Source organism: Pimephales promelas, chromosome 2, assembly GCF_988280905.1.
Source record: "Pimephales promelas chromosome 2, fPimPro1.hap1.1, whole genome shotgun sequence".
NCBI classification, from domain to species: domain Eukaryota; kingdom Metazoa; phylum Chordata; class Actinopteri; order Cypriniformes; family Leuciscidae; genus Pimephales; species Pimephales promelas.
This window is the reverse complement of record NC_142770.1, coordinates 6,764,775-6,784,359: the sequence shown is the minus strand read 5'-3', so window position 1 is coordinate 6,784,359 and position 19,585 is coordinate 6,764,775. Positions and strand designations below refer to the sequence as shown.

General features: G+C 38.1%; 2 protein-coding genes across 3 annotated transcripts in view; one reads left to right on the top strand and one right to left on the bottom strand.

Moving 5' to 3' along the window:
• cenpp (centromere protein P) overlaps window positions 1-19,585 on the bottom strand; it is a 56,739-nt gene that overhangs the window by 370 nt on the left and 36,784 nt on the right. Inside the window, exons 7-8 of the mRNA XM_039691066.2 lie at window positions 547-626; window positions 277-368 (exon numbers count right to left, since the gene is read on the bottom strand). Coding sequence (XP_039547000.2) covers window positions 277-368; window positions 547-626 — 172 coding nt within the window. The remainder of the gene's footprint in view (window positions 1-276; window positions 369-546; window positions 627-19,585) is intronic.
• On the top strand, window positions 7,688-18,800 carry ecm2 (extracellular matrix protein 2, female organ and adipocyte specific). Of its 2 annotated transcripts, none has more exons than XM_089133906.1 (10): window positions 7,688-8,063; window positions 10,206-10,464; window positions 12,702-12,890; window positions 13,002-13,697; window positions 13,889-14,004; window positions 15,151-15,286; window positions 15,440-15,597; window positions 15,881-16,020; window positions 17,079-17,405; window positions 17,941-18,800. In XM_089133906.1, exons 2-10 carry the CDS (start codon window positions 10,215-10,217, stop codon window positions 18,107-18,109), a joined length of 2,181 nt encoding a protein of 726 aa, XP_088990032.1. In that variant the 5' UTR covers window positions 7,688-8,063; window positions 10,206-10,214; the 3' UTR covers window positions 18,110-18,800. The 2 variants fall into 2 exon arrangements, with proteins under 2 accessions (XP_088990032.1, XP_039546996.2); XM_039691062.2 differs by having other exon boundaries at window positions 7,688-8,068.

Genomic DNA, 19,585 nt, shown 5'->3' with positions numbered 1-19,585 from the left:
TAGTAGGAATTATGAATTGTACAAGTATAAAGAAAATAGTTGATTCTGAGCCACTGCGCCGTGTAGCAACCGCAGAAATGTTTATTTGATCGTTGTCCGTGAGTATTTCCAAGTTTCTTAGTTAGAATATCTTAATGGAGACATCTTGATAATCCAAATGGCTAGTTTTAGACAAGTAAAAATGGCCTTTGAAGACTTTTAATCTGTTTAATAAGCAGAATAATATTAATTCAGATAGACAACATTATCCCTTAATCTATATTTCACTCGTCTTACCCTGATCTGGCATTTTCAGCAAGAGCTCAAGCGTTGGTTTTACCACTCCTTCCTTAGACACATCAATCTTCCAGAATATGGTCATGGAGATCCTGAAAAACATAAAGTCATTGATTTAACATATTTCAAGCATGTAATCTGGAGATATCAGTCATGGTAGCCATTTAAATGTACATGAACCTTGTTGCCACATGTGCCTCTAAAGGAAGTCAAAGAGCTAAAGTTACGGACTGCAGTTTCCATTTAATTTTCTAAGCTGATGCAACCTACCCGGGAAGTTGAGGACTTCGTATAATCATGAGCTCCGACCTGCATCCCTCTGGAAGGCTGACCACGTCTGGGTACTTGTCCTGCCAAAAAAAAACACTCATGTGTTAAAGGAATTAAAAGTCCTGACAGATTCCAACTGACCCACAGCAACCTGGTTCCAAAACACTGGCCGATAACAAAACGGATGCAAACAAAGTACAAAGATATTTACATATTAAAGGATTATGTAATATGTAAACTGAATTACGGCATTTGCTCCATAACAAGGCAAGATTACATCATGTCACAGTCTGAGACTTTCTGCATTGAGGACAAAATGTTCAACCAAAACTGTCATTATTTACCCCCCAAACCAGTTTGGCCTTTTTTCTTGCTTGTTTGCAACACAAAATGTACATTTTCAAGAATGAATGTCCTGAGTTCTGTTTAATTAAATATTCAAATATAGGACTAGGGCTTTCAGGCTCTAAAATGACCGAAAAGCACCACAAAATTGGTTCCAACGATTTGAGTGTTGCATTCAAAGTCTTCTGAAGTCATACGATTAGGGCTTGACAATTACACCCACCAACTCGCCAAATGCGGCTGGAATATTATATAATATATACAGTTTTTTTTTAAATTGTAGTTTTTTAATAAGGCATCTGAAATATTAAGTGCAATGTTAAAAAATATACATTTTTCAATACATAATCGAATGCTGAAGTATCTGAAACGCTTCCCAGCACTAGTTCTTTTACGCTGCTTATTGTGCTTAAACAATAAATATAAAAAAAATAAAGTCAAAAGGCCAGACTTGGCAAGTAATCACGTAAACACAATCAGTTATGTTTTATGTGAACAGCTGAGAAAGAAAACGGATGGGTAAAAGTATAATGTATCTGTGCGTCAGGTCTTAAAGTGACAGCAGCCTAATATACCTGCTGCCAAATTATGATATTATATATATGGCAGTTTTTCCCCATGGTATCAATATCAAAATTGTGGCCAGTGAAAATGCTGAGTGGCTAGTAACTTTGGAAAACCACTAGCCAAAGTAGACTGTGAGCAAAAAAGTTAAGGTCAAGCTCTTCATATGATCCTTTTGTTAGAAACAAACATTTTTCATTGATAAATATCACTGCAGGGAGTTGTTAACTGTTGTGACTGGATCATTGAGAACTGGATTAGCCTAATTCACTAACGAATCATTCAGACCAGTCTTATAAACTTCATTCACTGGTGCATTGCAAAGGTTGTACCTAAAAAAAAGAGTCTAGAATATTTGACAGAATAAAGTTATACATGTTTGGCATTAAATAAGGATGAGCAAATAACAACATTTTTCTTTTTAGGGATAGGTTAACTATCCCTAGTATCCTAATATTCCACGTGTTTTTTTAAGAAATAGAGTGAGTTGAAGACATTTAACAGTTATGCCTTCAGGACCACAGAAGAGAAAATTGACTACACAGAAGCATTTAATAATGCTGACAGTAAATAATAAAATAAAAGAAGAAAAATGTTTCCATCTCTGTCTTTTGCAGAAACCACTAAATACAGTTAGAAATTATAGCCTTACTTACACTCAATTATGTATTACAACACATGGAAACTGCTTTAATAAGTAATTAAGACTATCTAATAAAACTACTCTTAAATGTAACCCCTCATTTGGCCGTATTTCAACTAACTCATTAAAAACACATGATAATTCCCATAACCGGCCTAGCGCACCAACCGACATGAGCATCACAAATCCCTTACACAAATCCATCAGACTTTCCCAATAGACATTAGACGAAACTTTCCAGATTTTTTTCCCAATTACCACATTACACAGTTGGGAAATGCAGTCAGTTACACCATTAACTTGATGTTTCCTCTGGTAAACACAAAGACTTTCTCTAACAAGTATTTTGAATCCTGTCTAAATTCGTGATTGTGAAGAGACTAAACACTGTTGCGTTCTCAAAGCGAGCTATTTACAATTTTTTGCAAATGTTTATTTTTACACGTACACATTGACTTTGGTCAGTCAATGAGTTATGTAATTCATTGCACCCTTTCTTTGCAAAAAACAACAAAAGTGTGCAAAAAAAAACAATCTGGAAGAATATCTATATATGGAGTTTTAACAGTACTTATGGAAAACATTAAAATGATGCAAATTCTAACTCTGCATATGCAAATGTCTTTCCTTATAAATTGTATTTCTTACATTAAAGATTTTGAAACTATTTGGTTCGAAACTAGAGTTTAACAAGAATATCATGATTGAATTTGCCTCCATTGACTTTTACTTCCCCATAAATATTTTAATAACTTCATAAAGAAATGAAAAAGTTCAACAGTTCTTTCAAAAAGACATCACTGTTTTCGGTAAATGTGACACAGGTCTGACCAAAGGCTTCAAGGCTTCTTTGAACTAAGCCATTAATTTAACATCCTTTAAACAACCCAACCATTATTTGAACTCTATACCTCTATTGTCTGATCCTGGAACGACATGTTATACTCCCCACGGATCCCTGTCAACAGTTATTAAAACCCCAGACAGAACAACCAGAGTCTCTGGGCTTGTTCAGAGGCCAATACTTACTGGATGTTTGGGATCTTCGACTTATTAAATGTTTGAATGAAATTTTGAGAACTTCCTTGTGAGATTCTTGCAAGTGAATTTTCAGCAGGTTTAGTTTCAGAAACACAAAACATTATTTAATTTCCACCAAGGTTTGTTAAGTGTGGGTGACCCAAAACTGAAATGTTAATCTGAGCGCCTCAAGGGCGATTTTGAGGTACCCAGCTAAAGGGAAAGAAACATAAAACCGCTGACTACACACATGCCACTGCTGAGTACTCGAGCTCTCTGGCACAACATAAAATATTCCATTATGTTAAAAGTTCCATAAGGAAATATAGTGAACCAGATGCTGAAGCAAACCGACATTGCCACAGTGGAAAAAGACGTCTGAAGGCAAAAAATACAGTCCAACCTTTTGACAGACATTATCATGGTGCTAGGCATGTGTGTGAAAGAGCCTTCTGGGTCTCAAAGTACATTTCAAATGGTCCGTGACATTATATAGACCATTCTAACCAATGGAATTCCCTTGTGGAAAGAGGGATTTTTTTAAAGACATCCTAAAATTCAACATCCTCTGGTGAGCTGCTTCAGGAAAAGAGCACCATGTTGGTTGAGTCAACATTAAAACAGAACTAGAAGGATGTCCAACTCTCATAACTTAATATGTGAACAGTAATGAGGAATCCAACATGAGGTAGCATTCACAAACCATTTTACTTCCATGATGAAAGAAAATGAAGGGAGGGACTTGATGCTGATTCTGTAGGATAGATATTTTCAAGGGATGGAATTGGAAAATAAGAGTACTTGTTGACGTAAAAGCCATGTCAGAGGTGGAGCAACTGACCTTATTTTGATTAAAAACGATTAAAGACGATCTTTTTCCTTAGGAATCATGTACGCCAATGGATAATTCACAATTAAAGGGATAGTTCACTTTGAAATTAATTTTTGGTATGTTTTAGCTTACCTCAAGGGCATCCAAGATGTAGGTGTCTTTGTTTCCGCAGTAATTTTAAATTTTGATATTTTTCAGGTCAAACCGTTCTTGTCTGTCAGTCATATAATGGAGGTCTATGGTCACCACCTCAAAGAGCATGCACAGAGAAGTAACCAAGTGATCTCTTGCGCGGTCGCGAAAAAAAATTAAACGTTGTCTGTTGATATATCGAAATCGTCTTTTTAATTGCGATTTTCTGCATATGTAAATTAGAGCCAGACCGATAAAGGATTTTGAAGGCCGATACCGATACAAATATTTGTTGGTTTTAAAATCCGATATTCTGATATATCGGCCGATATTATTATTATTTTTATTTCAGCAACACGCAACAAAATATTAACAGATTTCCCTAACATTAGTTATTTATTTATGAGTTTTAATTAAAATAATATGATAATGCATTTTAAAAAGAAGCTTTTTTCTATTGTCACAACAGAACGGAGGAACATCAAAATATATTAAAGTTCTGACAAATAAAATAATAATTAGTCCCTACATTGCCTTATAGTTATAAACTACCTTATAATTACAATGTCAGCTTGCTTAACCCTTTACCTGCACTTTTTGACAACACTCATGACATGGTTGAAGCGTGATTCGTCCGTTTTTATTTTATTTTTTAAATATTCATTTATCGGCCATTATAACTGCCGATACCGATATTTTAGAAAATGCCTAATATCGGCCGATAATATATGCCAGCCGATATATCGGTCTGGCTCTAATGTAAATATGTTTAGATCTTCACAGTGAAGGGTAACACTTCCGAAATCTTAGTGTAAACAATGAGTGACGTACACGTGCGAGAGATCACTTCCAGACCGAAGTTTCCGCGCCCTCAGATCTCTTGGTTACCCGAGTTAAAAACAATATAAATACTGTTCGTTTTCACACAAACCGCTCGTTTCGTGTCTTAGGCCATCAATGTGTACTTACATTTACGAGTCATTAAATCATGTTTAATTTGGACTTTGTGCATGCTCTTTGAGGTGGTGACCATAGACATGCACTATATTTACATTTATTCATTTAGCTGACGCTTTTATCCAAAAGCGACTAACAATTGCTATGTCAGAGTATATTGTTGTATATTGTTTTTGTATTGTATTTTGTGTTGAATGTGAGGGGGTTTGGAATTATATAAGCGTCGCTTCATCCACCTCCTTTTCAAACCATGCACTTGTATAAATTGTTTATGTAGCCTGTAATGTTGATGTGTGAGAAAACTAGAATGCGGGTTTGAAATAAACATCATCATCATCATCATCATCAGAGGTTGTGCGCCTCTGGAGCAACTAGGGGTTTAGTGTCTTGCTCAGGGACACATTGATGTCTCACAGTGGATTCGAACCCGGGTCTCTCACACCAAAGGCATGTGTCTTATCCACTGCACCACCCCATATGACTGAGAGACAAGGACGGACTGACCTAAACTACTTCGAAAACAAATACACCTACACCTTGTATGCCCTTGAGGTAAGCTAAAACATATCAAAAAATAATTTCAAAGGGAACTATCCCTTTGAGACCAGGAACATGTATAAAGAAAGCACACGCAGAGTTGTTACGAACAGTGAAAAGTCGCAGCTGTTCATTCCAGTTGGTTGAGTCACAAATCTCCGGCCATTACCTGATGGCAAGTCAAAACATCCTAAAGTGCTGAAACATCTTACACCGTTAATTTCACACTACAGTTAAACACTCTTTTGATCTACATCTCTTAAAACTCATCTACGGAGGATCTACGAGGACTATACAGTAAAAGCACTTTTGTATATTGTTTAAAATGATCACACAAACTCTTAAATCCCTTGGATGAGATGTTGCAAGGAACGACAAAGCATTTGATCATGTAAGAGTGATATCAGCTTCAATCTATGGTTGCATATGTTTTCAATTTAGATTCTCATGAGATGAAAAAAAAAAATCCTAACTGCAATGCATTTCTGAAGATCGTTTTATTCTGAAAGCTCTGGCATGATGTCTCAAACTGCTCTTTGTTAAAGTCTATCTGCTAGTTTGTTGTTAGGACTTGACCTGAAAGAAAAGTACTTTGTAATTTCCACGGATTAAAGGCTATAAAGAGTTCCTTCAAAGTTCTTCACAAAAAAGTCGAAGCATAAAGAGTTTTTGCACAAACTTTTTCATAAATGCCAACCATTTAATTCATAAACATCAGGTCAAAATTAATCAGCTGTCTGATTTTCCAAATCTTCAGGCACTCTTGCTATAAAACTACACAAGATGTGTACAATTTATGTTATTTTTTTTGTCTACAGATTAACTTAAACTTTTAGTCACAGCAAACGAACAACATTCCTTTTTACTGTATGAAATCGCATTATCTTTGTTTAATGTCAAAAGAGTTGTTGTGATAAATTAGTAAAATAATGATACAAATAATTTCTTAAGATATATTTAGATATATTTCTTTATACAGAGAATAAACAAAAACTGTTTCACTGACTAATAGGGTTGGGTATCGAGAATCGAGTATCGATTGGAACCGAGACTAACTTTTCGTTTTTCCCGGAATCGTTCAAAAGTTAAAATTTCGATTCCTAGTTTCGATATTCACAGTCCGCCGAGCGGAAGAAGAAACCGCTGAACAACACCAACGAAGAAGCGTCTACCGGAAGTGTTGGCATAACCGCGCGAGTCGAACATGAGTAGCTTACGTCGGCGATCCAAAGTGTGGCTTCACTTTTCTAAAAATAACGAAATCTCGGCAAAATGCAAAATTTGTGACAAAAGGAGTATTTTTACAGAAGGAGTATTTCCTTCAGAAAGGCCGTTGGTTAGCAAGGTTAGCTAAACTTTTTTGACCCTGCCTCTTAGAAGAATCGGAATCGAGAATCGTTAGGAACCGGAATCGAAACAAGGAATCGGAATCAGAATCGTTCAAATTCAAACGATACCCAACCCTACTGACTAAAAAACATTGTATTTGTTTAAAGTCAAAAGATCTTGAATATAACATGTTGTGATAAATGGCTAAAATGATTTATAAAGAACAATGGTGTACCTCTTGTGAGTCTAATATTTCTAACAGTGCAACAACACTAAGTAGTTCAGAACACAGTCTGCCAAATACATTTTATATTCATTAATCTTATTATACAACAGTTAGTTAGTGACACGCAAAGCTTGATTAGCTTCCCTTGGAAACTTTTTCATTGGCAGAGAAAAGATATACAAACAATCTGGCCAAATTTGGTCTAAAATATTTGATAACACTGTGATTCCCAGCCATATTAATCTTTATCATACATTCTGAGGATACTAATAATCTTAATATATCGCTCTTTTGAGGCATATAAATGAAATAATGGACATTAGATGTGTTTTACAGCTGCAATCTAATTATAGCACACAACTGCTTGACCACGACCCTCTGTGTACAAAACTGGAAGGAAAGTTGAGATCTTTGTTTTCAGCTCAGTGGTCCCAGTTCCCACCCTCTGAAACGTGAGATGGGACGGTCTCATTGAGCATTAGGGGGTCGACCAATACAGCTTGAAAACCCGTCCAAAGACGCCTGAAAACCAGTCCAGACACCCTCTGATCAGCTCATTTAAGCCTCACACACTCACACAATGCTTTTACAGAGTTGGTAATGACAAGCCAGATGCCACCTCTCTGTTTGAGTACAGTATCCGTGCTCGCCTAGTAATTAGGACACACAAAATCACCAAATTCTTTCGCCTGAGAGAGGCAGTATCTTGTCACGACCCTCATTTTTCTGAATCTTGCAGAGACAGAACTGGAGAAGTTCTGCCCGAGCGAGTCCCGACTAAACGCTAGAGCAGCCCCTGTCTGTTTTTGACATTTATCAGCCTTCTTGCTGCGGAGCAGACGCACACACACTTCTAGCGTTGCTGGCAAATCCCACAGCTTTTGGGGAAAGAGCGGAAATATTTGGCCTCACAAAACCGCCCGAAACCAGTGGTAACGTACGAACGACTCTCCTCTCTTTCAGCTCTCACCCTCAGTAATGTCGTAAAACACTTTTTTGTAGAACACTAATTGTTTTCTTCTTCCGTCTGCGGGGTGCATGTCACATTTATATGGGTTTATAAGTTTTCTTTGCATGCAGTTTGGAACATCTCCACGAAACATTGAGATGTTTGCATCTGGAGTGACGACAAACGACTTGTGAAATAGGTCTGTGTCATCGAGACAGCTGAGGGACTGTTAAAAAACGTACAGCTTTACTGTACCTGGTTTTCATTACAGCGCTGAGAGAGGGGGACCCAGTATCATGCACGCCCCTCCAGGATGTTTTTACTCATGGCAGTATATTTCGCCCCTTTCGTTCTCTGTCTATTTGAAACTGTAGGGTTTATAGATTCTTTCCATCTGAGCCTGGTCATCCTAAAGAGCTTAATTAAAACACTTTTCCCCCTTCTCTACATTTCGTTTTTTTCCCTCCATCTCACCGCAGGTCTGATTTAATGCTAACCGTATGACTTTGCCTGAGGGTCGGATTGACGTTCGTAGACGCCCTCTGCATACATATCAGCAGAGCTCAGCTGTAGATTTTATGTCCCATTACTGTAAGTCTGGGTAATCTGTGTTGTCATATTTTCCTTTTCTGGCTTGGCTTTTCTTCTTCAAGCACTTCGAACTTTGAGACATGCAAGTGACGGATTTGTAAAAAAAAAAAAAAAATCCAGTGAAAAAGAAGGTGACTGAATTAACCATAATCACACATTAATAAAATGGTAGTTTTAGTCTTTTGAAATGATGCAACCACTGAATTTATCCATTTCAAACGTATAATTTGTTCGCCATGCCGAAATTGCTAATTGCTACTCGGTTTAAAGTGTAAAGAGTTTCCATTCCTCTAATTAAATTTAAACGTAAACCATTCCATTACCATTCTGCTTATAATTTTACTAGTGCTGTCAAACGATTGAAATATTTAATCGCGATTAATCGCATTAATGATATGAAGTCATAGCAAACAGATCACTTTGGTCTTGTCAATGGAACCATTTGGCAACTTTTTAAAAGTAAACTTTCCATTCAGAATCTTATTGGCGTCCATCTCGTCGTCCACTCAAAACGTAACGTTAACCAACGATTTGGCCGTCTCACAAGCCTAAACAAGTGTGTGCGGTGAGCCTGTTGTTTTGTTTACAGTCTACCTAGATCCGCTTGTGCTTTGGTCGGCGAAGCAACAAAACGTCCTCACGCAGCGCAAGCCACTGAAATTAACGGGTTTCATAGCGCAGCGTGCGCATGCCGCGTCCTGTTGCAAAAGCATGCGACAGAAAACTACAAAGTTTGCTAGGCCAAAAAGACTGTTAAAAAAAAATTGACGCTGTTAAAATGGGTTTGCGTTAACGCCGTTAATAACGTGTTTAACTGACAGCCCTGAATTTTACCTATATACACACATACATTTATACTGAAAAAAATATTTACTAGTTATTTTTTGGTAATTATTTGTAAAAATTTACTAGCAATTACCCTCTCTCTCTATATAAACGTGCGTGTGTGCATATTTCATGCAAATCATATTTAAGGTCTAAAAGACTATTTTTATGAGCTGAATTGAGGCTGATTGAATTGAACAAAAACTATTAATAAAACTTGAAAATCTATAATAAATAGCAATATGTGCACACATATGGCTTTACAGGGACATTTTAGATAATTTAACATGGCAATATCTGGAGCCACTAACGTAATGACATAATTTATACAAATTTATCGAAGGAACCAATTTGCGTAAACGAGTCGTACTTCAACCTGAGAGTATGAGTGTCATCGAGACCAAGTCTGTTCTTACTTAAAATCTGTGCTATGATTGTTATATTTGAAGATAATACTTAAAACCCCTTGCAGTTCTTTAAACACCACTCATCACACACCTAAATAACAGTTTTACTCTTTTACAGTAAAGGGGTTAAAGGCTACTATTCCTTCAAAGCCGTCTGGCTTTCCAGGGTCAAACTGTTAGAGGCTGGATCACCTGCGATCCCGTAACTTATCATTATGGAAATGTGTACGCAGACAGTATACATTAACAGAGTTATATGAGGAACACGTAGGGCTGAGATGCCTCTGTGTTTTATCCCACAGGTTTCAGCCATGAGGCTAAAACTGATTCTGGCACTGTCACTCTTCGTATGTATGACCTTCAGCCTTGCAAAAGATCAGTCTCATCTCTTGGCACGAGGTAGAAGACGAGGCGTTGGACCAAAACGAGCAAGAAAACAGACGACTATAACCACCTTGCAGCAGGGAAGATTGCCAGAAAGCAATGGACAAGATGGATCTATTTTTATTGAATCTTACAGGAACACAAAAGAGCCAAAACCAGACTATGAAACGACTGCAGGTCAGTGTTGGGAAAGCGACTTTGAAACTGTAGTTTGTCAAGCTATAAACTACTCGTCATTTAAATTAGATAATTAACTTAAGACAGTTGTTTTCCTCATATATCAATGTATAACTTATCTTTGACAATAGCTGGTGGCAACTTTTACTGTTCATAAACAAACGATGGTAAGTGAATAAAAGTAACCAGATAGCCATGTTAAAACTGTGAAATATGGTTATTGTTTAGATATAGTTAATGTTGTGAATGCATGTACGTTCCTTTGACAGTACATTGAGAGTCTTCAAATTCCCCTACAGAGTTTTGCAACAGAAGTGGTTAGTTTACATGGTTTAGTACATGACCATTTTGCCCTGGGTGGTAATGGTCAGGACTGAACACTGACCACATGATTACACACTGCCAACATGCGACCGTGTGACCCTGCAATTTACAAAACACAAACATCCATTTGCGCCTTAGAAGTAAAACCGTAGTGGATAATACCACCAACACACATTGTAAGTGTCTTTGGCATTAATCTCAATAACAGATCTGTAAAAAAAAAAAATACAAACAATGCAAATGTGGTCAGTAAGACTCCATTAAAAACAACAGAAAAAACACTATTTCCCAGTAGACACGTTTTACTACTGTATTGCTAGCATGTGTGCACCATTTTAAACTGCGAAACTTATCTCTGCACACGAGAATGTAGATGGCCATTTGCCATGTGGAAAACAGTGTTGCGATAGACTGCAATATATGACCATTTTACAGCCAGATTATATCCATTGGCAGACTGATCTCATGAAATGGCGTGTTTATGACACACCAATTCGTATTTCCATTTTTGGTGTGCTATCAATATGCATAATCGCTTTTCAGCGTGTTTATGAACGCCGTTGACTTAACGTTACATTACTGTATATATAAATATATGACCTACCCCAAGCCCGTCCCTAAACCTACCCGTTACTGAGGTTAATACCATTTATGAGTCTTCCCTTACCATCCTAGAAAAAAAATATCGCTCCCCAGACGTAGATCTACATTTTGCAGACTGATCTCATGAAGTAGCATGTGTATGCCACGCCAATTCGTATTTCCATTTTTGGCGTGCTATCAAGATGCATAATCGCCTTTCAGCGTGTTTATGAACGCCGTTGACTTAACGTTATATAAATATATGACTTACCTCAACCCCGTCCCTAAACCTAACCGTCACTGGGGTTAATGGCATTTATGACTGTTCCCTTACCATCCTAGGAAAAAAAAAGATATGACTTACCTCAACCCCATCCCTAAACTTAACCGTCACTGGGGTTAATGGCATTTATGACTGGAGATTTGACTGCGTGTACAGACACGCGGAATGACGCGGACGTTAATGGCGTAGACATACACGCGGATAGCTCAAAATGCGTAGAGAACACGCCACCTGACTCGAAAGTGGCGTGTATGTTTACGCAAAAGTCATGATGTCATGTTGCATTTTGCTTCGTTTCGCTCGGACATTTAATGGTGTGTACATACACGCGGAATCACTCTGACATTTAACGGCGTAGATATACATGCATACACGCGGATAGCTCAAAATGTGTATAGATAACATGCCACTTGACTTGAAAGTGGCATGTATGTTTATGCAAAAGTCATGTTGGCATTGGATGAAAACATTGGGCCTTAACAAGCGTGTTAGCATCCAAAATCGCCTAACAGCCCTGTACAAGCATAAGGCCGCGTGTCCACCAAAGCGTTTTTCCACGCGTCTGGCGTATGTTTTCAATTGTTTTCAATGGGAGCGCCACGTTTTTTAAACGCCATGAGCGTACCGAGGCGCTGAGCGTTTTTTTCACGCTGAAGCGCCCAGCGCTTATTACTGGTCGCTGGGCGTTGAAAAATTTTCAACTTTGGATAAAACGCAGCGCTCATCACTGTCACTTTTTACCCAGCCGTCCAATCACAGTGGAGGAGGGGCGGGACTAAAACCACACCGACCAACTGTCACAACATTCAACTGCTGCGGATCTTCTGTATCATAGCAACGAAACATCTTAACGGAAAAAACGCTGCGCTGCCAAAACGCTCTCGAGCGCCCAAAGCACGGCGTCTTCAGCAGAGCGTCTAGCGTTTTCAGCTGGCTAAAAACGCTTTGGTGGACACAAGGCCTAATGTGGCTTCTGTTGCCAATCTTTGCAATTTTTAAAGTGAATTATATTTTTATTGTTTCTTTCTTGTTTATAAAATGATTCCAGGAAAATCAGAGCACTGTGTATTTCGAGGCATCACCATGTATGATAAAGCGGTGTGGTCGCCGAAGCCATGCGTGAATTGCCTGTGTTCCAGCGGTGAGGTGGTCTGCGACCAAATACTGTGTCCCGCCCTACGGTGCCAACTTAAATTTCAACGAATCGGAGAGTGCTGCCCAATTTGCATTGACCCAGGTTTGGTTAAAGCATGGCATTAGCACTGCCTGCCAGCATATTATATATATATATTAATTGTTGTGTTTGATCTTTCCTTGTCTTGTAAATGAACTATTGCCACGGTCTCAGTTGTCGACGCCCCAGAGTATTCAGGTGACTCTCCCGTTCCCAACGATCTCGCCGAGCCCTATACCAGAATATCAGGAAGCCAGAAAGACCGACAAAAAAAGGATGAACAAGAACGAATTCGCAAAAAAGATGCTGATCGCAAGCAGAGAAAGAAGCAGAAGAAAGAGGAAGCCGAGAGACAGAGAAAGTTAAAAGAAGCCAAAGATGCCAGAGAAAAAGAGGAGGAGCAAAGGAGGCTACGAGAGGAGGAAGAGGAGAGAGCGGCGGCAGAGGAGAGGAAGAGAAGAATGGAGGAACAGCGGAAGGCCGAGGAGGACAGGGCTCGTAGGCTAGAGATGGAGCAAAAAGAGATGATGAGAGCTATGGAGGAAGCAGCCGAACGTGCCCAGGAAGGACTCCGTGGAGACGAGGCCACTGAAGACGCGGTCTGGTTGAGGGGAGACGTTTTTCAAATGCCACCAACGAGAGCAGCAGGTCCTCCTCTCTTAGCTCTCCAAGAGCCAACCGAACCAGGCGGGGAGGACACTGAACCAGGCGAAGAGGAACCAGAAGTCGTCGAGGAGGAGTCTGAGATGGTAACCACATTGCTCCCACAAGGTTGTTCGATCTCTGATGTCACTATCACCTGTGAAAATGCTAAACTGACGGGTATTCCTCCACTGTCCATTCCTGAGCTCAAATCACTCAGCCTACAGGGTGAGGAAGGCCACATCTCCGCATAATCCCGTAACGAGATACAGGCACTGAAATTGAACTTAGATCTTTACCTAAGACACATGCAAGAAATTACGCCTAAATCAGTACATATGCCAGTGTTTACACAGTTTGTGTATACAGATCCCAGCGAGGCTGATTTTGATAACTTATCATGCATTATGGAATTGCAGGCAATGAAATCAAATCCATCCCTGCTGGAGCATTCAATGGCATTCCCAATCTAGAATGGATTGACCTAGGGAAAAACAAGATCGTGTCCTCTGGCATAGACCCACAAGCTTTTAAAGTAAGTTAAAAACAAACCGCAATAAACAACATCTTTTTCTTTGAAATCCCTGAAAAAATCCAACTGCAATTTTCTTGCCTTGTCATTTTTGCAATTGTTTGGATGACAAAACATTCATGTTTCACATGTTAACGCCACACATTTGTTACAAGACTGAATACCTGTGGTTATTTTTTTTTTTTTGCAAATATTGTGCATGTTCAAGCCATTTAGTTGCATCAGACCAAAAAAGCCTAGTCTGTTGCCGATAATGTGATCTTGACAATCTGCAAGGCATTTGACCAAGGCTGCAATCTCAAATAACGTTGCTGGAATATTAAACGTCTACTTAATGTAGAGAGAGGCAGAAAATAAAAAGAGAAAATAATCGGACTGTTGACATGAAAACCAACCCATGAGTGTGAATTTGCTGAGTTAGGCTGACATGTACATATGTAGTTTTTTAGGATTCTGGCAATTGAGATAATGTTCATTTCCATTGCTGCCTCTTGTTCAGAAATTCATAGGAACATTTCTTCATGTCTTCCAGCTGAACTTTATTTGAATTAGAGAAGCAAATGTTTCTTCCATAACGGTTTAAAGCCGTGCAAAAAACAGTAAAATCTGCAAACCTGAACTACACTTTTCTCCAATGTTTTGCTCTGTTCATAACCATATGGCTTTTACAGAAGTTTCACAAATCTTGCTCTTATACAAACACTATACCCACTTGTACTTGACACTTGTAGGCATGCTTTTTTTGCACAGCCTTTCAAATAAAAACAAAATTCCATGGCATATGTTCAAGTGAAACAACAGAGGGAATGCTACGCTAGTCTTTCCTATTTTCACTGGGTTCTAACCAGTAGAAATATGCCCATCATCTGAGACAAAATAGTGAAGTTTGTATCTACTATAGACTGTGTCAATTCATCAGAAAGCTTGGTGTTACAATCAGAAATACAGTATATGATAGCAATATGGCATATGGAGTCCAGTGTTTTGTTAGCTTAGGGATCGATAACCATAAAAACATACACGTCAGCTCAACTAATAAGAATCCAAAGCTTTGCGAGAAAACTTTCACTGAAGGATTTCGAAAGTATAACCTTAATTTATTCGCACCTAAAGATTACTGACGTGATTTTTATGTAACTTTCTTTTAAGGGTCTTAAATTCCTGTCTCGCCTGTATATGGATGGAAACCTTCTGGAACAAATTCCCTCTGAGCTCCCATCAACACTCCAGGAGCTTAAGATAAATGAGAACAATCTAAAAGAAATTGAGGAAAACAGCTTTGAAGGTAAAACAGTTATGCAAAATTGCCATGTAAAAAGGTTAGCATAATTAGAAACGCTGACATTTAATCAGCTAATACTAGCATGAAATGCTCATTACCTAATGTTGTACAAAGAAAACACAATATTTTCACAAACTGCTTCATAATTCCTGTAAGGTCTCAGCAGTCTGGTTACTTTGGAAATGGAAGGGAACTTGCTCAGTGAAGGTCATGTGAATTCACAGGCCTTTAAGCCCCTCAAAGAGCTGACTTACCTTCGGCTGAGCAGAAACCATTTCCGTACCATTCCTCAGGGCCTCCCTCCATCTCTACTGGTAAGTTTTGAAAATGGACAACTATTCTCCAGTCAAGGAACCTCATGACTTAGTCAAACCATTTTGTTCATTTAATTGTGGGCTACAAATCAGCATTGGTTCTACAGTACCTGTGGGAAAGCAGCGGCACTAAAACAGCAATTATGGCAAACCAAAACCAAAACTTTACCACAAAGTAATTCAAAGCTGCTCAAGTCAAACCTACAAATGTAACAACTGTTTCTGTTTATTTATTCAATGAAGCAAACTGTATAAGCTACTTCATATTCCCTTTGACGTTTAGGAGTTGTACCTTGAAAACAATCTGATTGAAGACATCTCTGAAACTGCATTCAACCACACCGCAAACATCAACGTCATTGTGCTACGACATAATAAATTAGATGAGACGAGTATTGCACCTTTGGCCTGGATCAATCACAGGTGCGTGTCTTCAACAAGGTTAACAATCAAACCAATATTTAGGCAAATACTGTTCACATTTGTTCTATTATACAGTGGTGTGAATAAGTTTTGGCACCCATGCTAAAGTTGCCTAAAAAGAGGAATAAAAAATCATCTTTTGGATAATGCCTTAATTAGAAAAATGAGGAAAACTCCAACCTTTAAGGACACCAATTTTCTTTGTGAATGAATAAAGTATCATAAATAAATAAATGTTTTTCCTTAAAATACAGGGTGCATAAGTCAGGGCAGCATGTTAAATTCCCATAGAGTCAGGCAGATTTTTATTTTTAAAAGCCAGTTATTTCATGGATCCAGGATAATATGCATCCTGATAAAGTTCCCTTGGCCTTTGGAATTAAAATATCCCCACATCATCACACACCTTCCACCACACCTAGAGATTGGCATGGGGTACTTTCCATAAGATCATCTTTCAATGCAAATCAAACCAGCTATTAGGCTAACTGAAGTAAAACCATGCCAATCTCTAGGTGTGGTGGAAGGTGTGTGATGATGTGGGGATATTTTAATTCCAAAGGCCAAGGGAACTTTATCAGGAAGCATATTATCCTGGATCCATGAAATAACTTGACTTATGCACCCTGTATTTTAAGGAAAAACATTTATTTATTTATGATACATTATTCATTCACAAAGAAAATTGGTGTCCTTAAAGGTTGGAGTTTTCCTCATTTTTCTAATTAAGGCATTAAGATCAATATCCAAAAGATGATTTTTTATTCCTCTTTTTAGGCAACTTTAGCATGGGTGCCAAAACTTATTCACACCACTGTAAGCCTAATTTGCATATTAATAACTAATTTGCAGAGTAAATTGAAACTGCAAAAACTGAACCATTGTGGGTGGTTAGTTAATATGCTTTTGCACTGAAATATTGCATGCTAAAGTTGCGAAACAGTTTCGTGCAATAGTCCTTTGGGAGAACTGAAAAATGGAAAAGTATCTAGAAGAGAAAAAACTTTTTCTTTTAAACGTATGAACTCTAATTCTACTTTTCCCGCTGTTTGTAAAAGGAACCTGGAATCTATAGATCTCTCACACAACAACTTCTACCTGGTTCCATCCTTCCTGCCAAAGTCACTGGTTCATCTGGTTTTGATCGGGAATCAGATTGAACGCATTCCAGGATACGTGTTCGCACACATGGAGCCTGGCCTTGAGTACCTCTACCTTTCTTACAACAAGCTGGATGGTGACGCTGTGGAGCCAGAGTCATTTCTTGGCACCTTCAACACTATGACTGAACTCTGTCTAGACCATAACCAGCTTACGTCTATTCCAATGGGAATTAATGAGATGACAACGTTACATTTCCTACGACTTAACAACAACAAAATAAGGTATAGTGCTAGTCTCCTGCAAAGATTAGCCTAACATATCTAGTTTCATTTCCTAGGACACATACATACACAACAGAAACAAGATAGATTTATGTACTGTATGTAAGATATTTAAAGGGATACTCCACTTTTTTGGGAAAAAGGCTCATTTTACAACTCCCTCTGGGTTAAACGTTTGAGTTTTACCGTTTTCGAATCCATTTAGCCGATTTTCTGATATTTAGAAGAATATCAGTAACCAGACAGTTTCTGGTCTCATTGACTTCCATAGTAGGAAAAAAAAATACTATGGAATTGACAATGAGACCAGAAACTGTCTGGTTACTGATATTCTTCTAAATATCAGAAAATTGGCTGGATGGATTCGAAAATGGTCAAACTCAACTGTTTAACTCTGGGGGAGTTGTAAAATGAGCCTATTTCCAAAAAAAGTGGAGTATCCCGTGAAAATATAATTATTCCAGACATATCGGCAAAATGATTGTTTGCAACATAAGGAGAAATTTGAAATTATGTTAAATTCTTCCTCCAACAGGCATGTTTCAGAAGACGCAATCTGCGACCCCTTGAATAACGATGACTCTCATCTAGTTGCCCTTCGCCTCGAGAACAATTTCCTTGACCCGCGGAAAATCCCACCGACGGCTTTCTCCTGCGTCCGCTCCTACTCAAGTGTTGTTTTAAAGCCTCAGAGGATTAAGTAACTGTAATCTTGCCTACTATTACTATAAACCACTAAAGACCGTAAACATAAAACTAAATTGATTCCTGTGAAACGTACAGTTATCATGAAAATATATGACTTTCTTTTTTTTTTTTTTTACCCCAAAAATTGCTAACAGAGACAATTCCTACACTGAATCTCTGTTTGGCATGTTTATTTTCTGTCTTGTTTTATTAGGTTTTTATAAGCTTCCATTTATTAGTCAAGATAAGATGAGACATGATCACAGCCACGAGGATCACGGCGCCTGTCTAGACGTGTCTTTGTAGGATGCATGGATCAACTGTACACTACTTAGTAGCAGAATATTACTTTGTATTCGATGTTGAGATGTATCTTATTCTTGTCATAACAGTATTATGTTTGTCTGTCGTAGTGAAGAAAAACAGGATGCATGGCTTTTCTTAAGTGTTTATAAAAGAAGGCAGCCAAAATAAACCTGCTTACATAATGCATTTTTCTACTAAGACAGGACCAATAAGGACGTTTACTACTGAGAGAACTGTGATGCATAATTGAAAGATTAAAGTCATTTAAGTGAGCACAGATTAAAGTTTCGAATATAGTGGGAAAATCAATACAGCTTCAATAAAAACGCATTTTCCTATGTATTTTACATTCATTTTATCCAAAAGTGTGAGTTGAATTAAGCCATCACATAAAAATATTTCCTAAAACGTCTGTTGTACTTCTTTCCTAAAAATCTCAGTATGAAACATCTGCGATCTATAAACGTTCAACAGAAGTTCTGTGCTAATGGAATCGCTGCAGACTGAAGCACATTAATGACCCCTGTAAATGATCTGACTATGACATCATAGTCTTCCGCTCCTAAGATTCTTCTAAGATTCCGAGTTCTCACTACATCATAGCCAGTGAAATGTGGACGATTACTGAAAAAACATGCCTCTGAGGTTGAGTTGGGGTTTCACTGATTTCAGACTAGAAATAAAATGAGAGGAAAGAATAAACAAACAAAAAAAAATGCCCCGAAGGCGGATCATCTCATAAATTTCCATGAAGTTATACACGATTCAATGACTCACATACTAGTCACATGGCTTTTATTTACTTTTATATTGGGGGGTAAATAATCAACAGCTGAACCACCCCCTCTTAGTGTCTGGGTACAGTTAAATCTTGCTCTATATTTAGAGGACAAGCAAAGCTGTGGAAACCAGCCAAGTGTTTGCAAGGTCGAGACATTTCCAACATGGTTCTGTACGTCACAACATTACAACAAATAAGATTGAGGGTGTGAAAGACAAAAGAATTCGAAAATGGTTGGGGGAAATTACTGGTACTTTCTGAATAATCGAAGCACATTTCTACCTTTCCTGAACCAGTTCACACTCATGTTGTGTCTGTAACAGTATCTACACCATTTTAATTTACGGCACCAACTCGACATACCACAAACCTTTATTGGTTTGAGGTTGGTTATCATTTCGGAAGG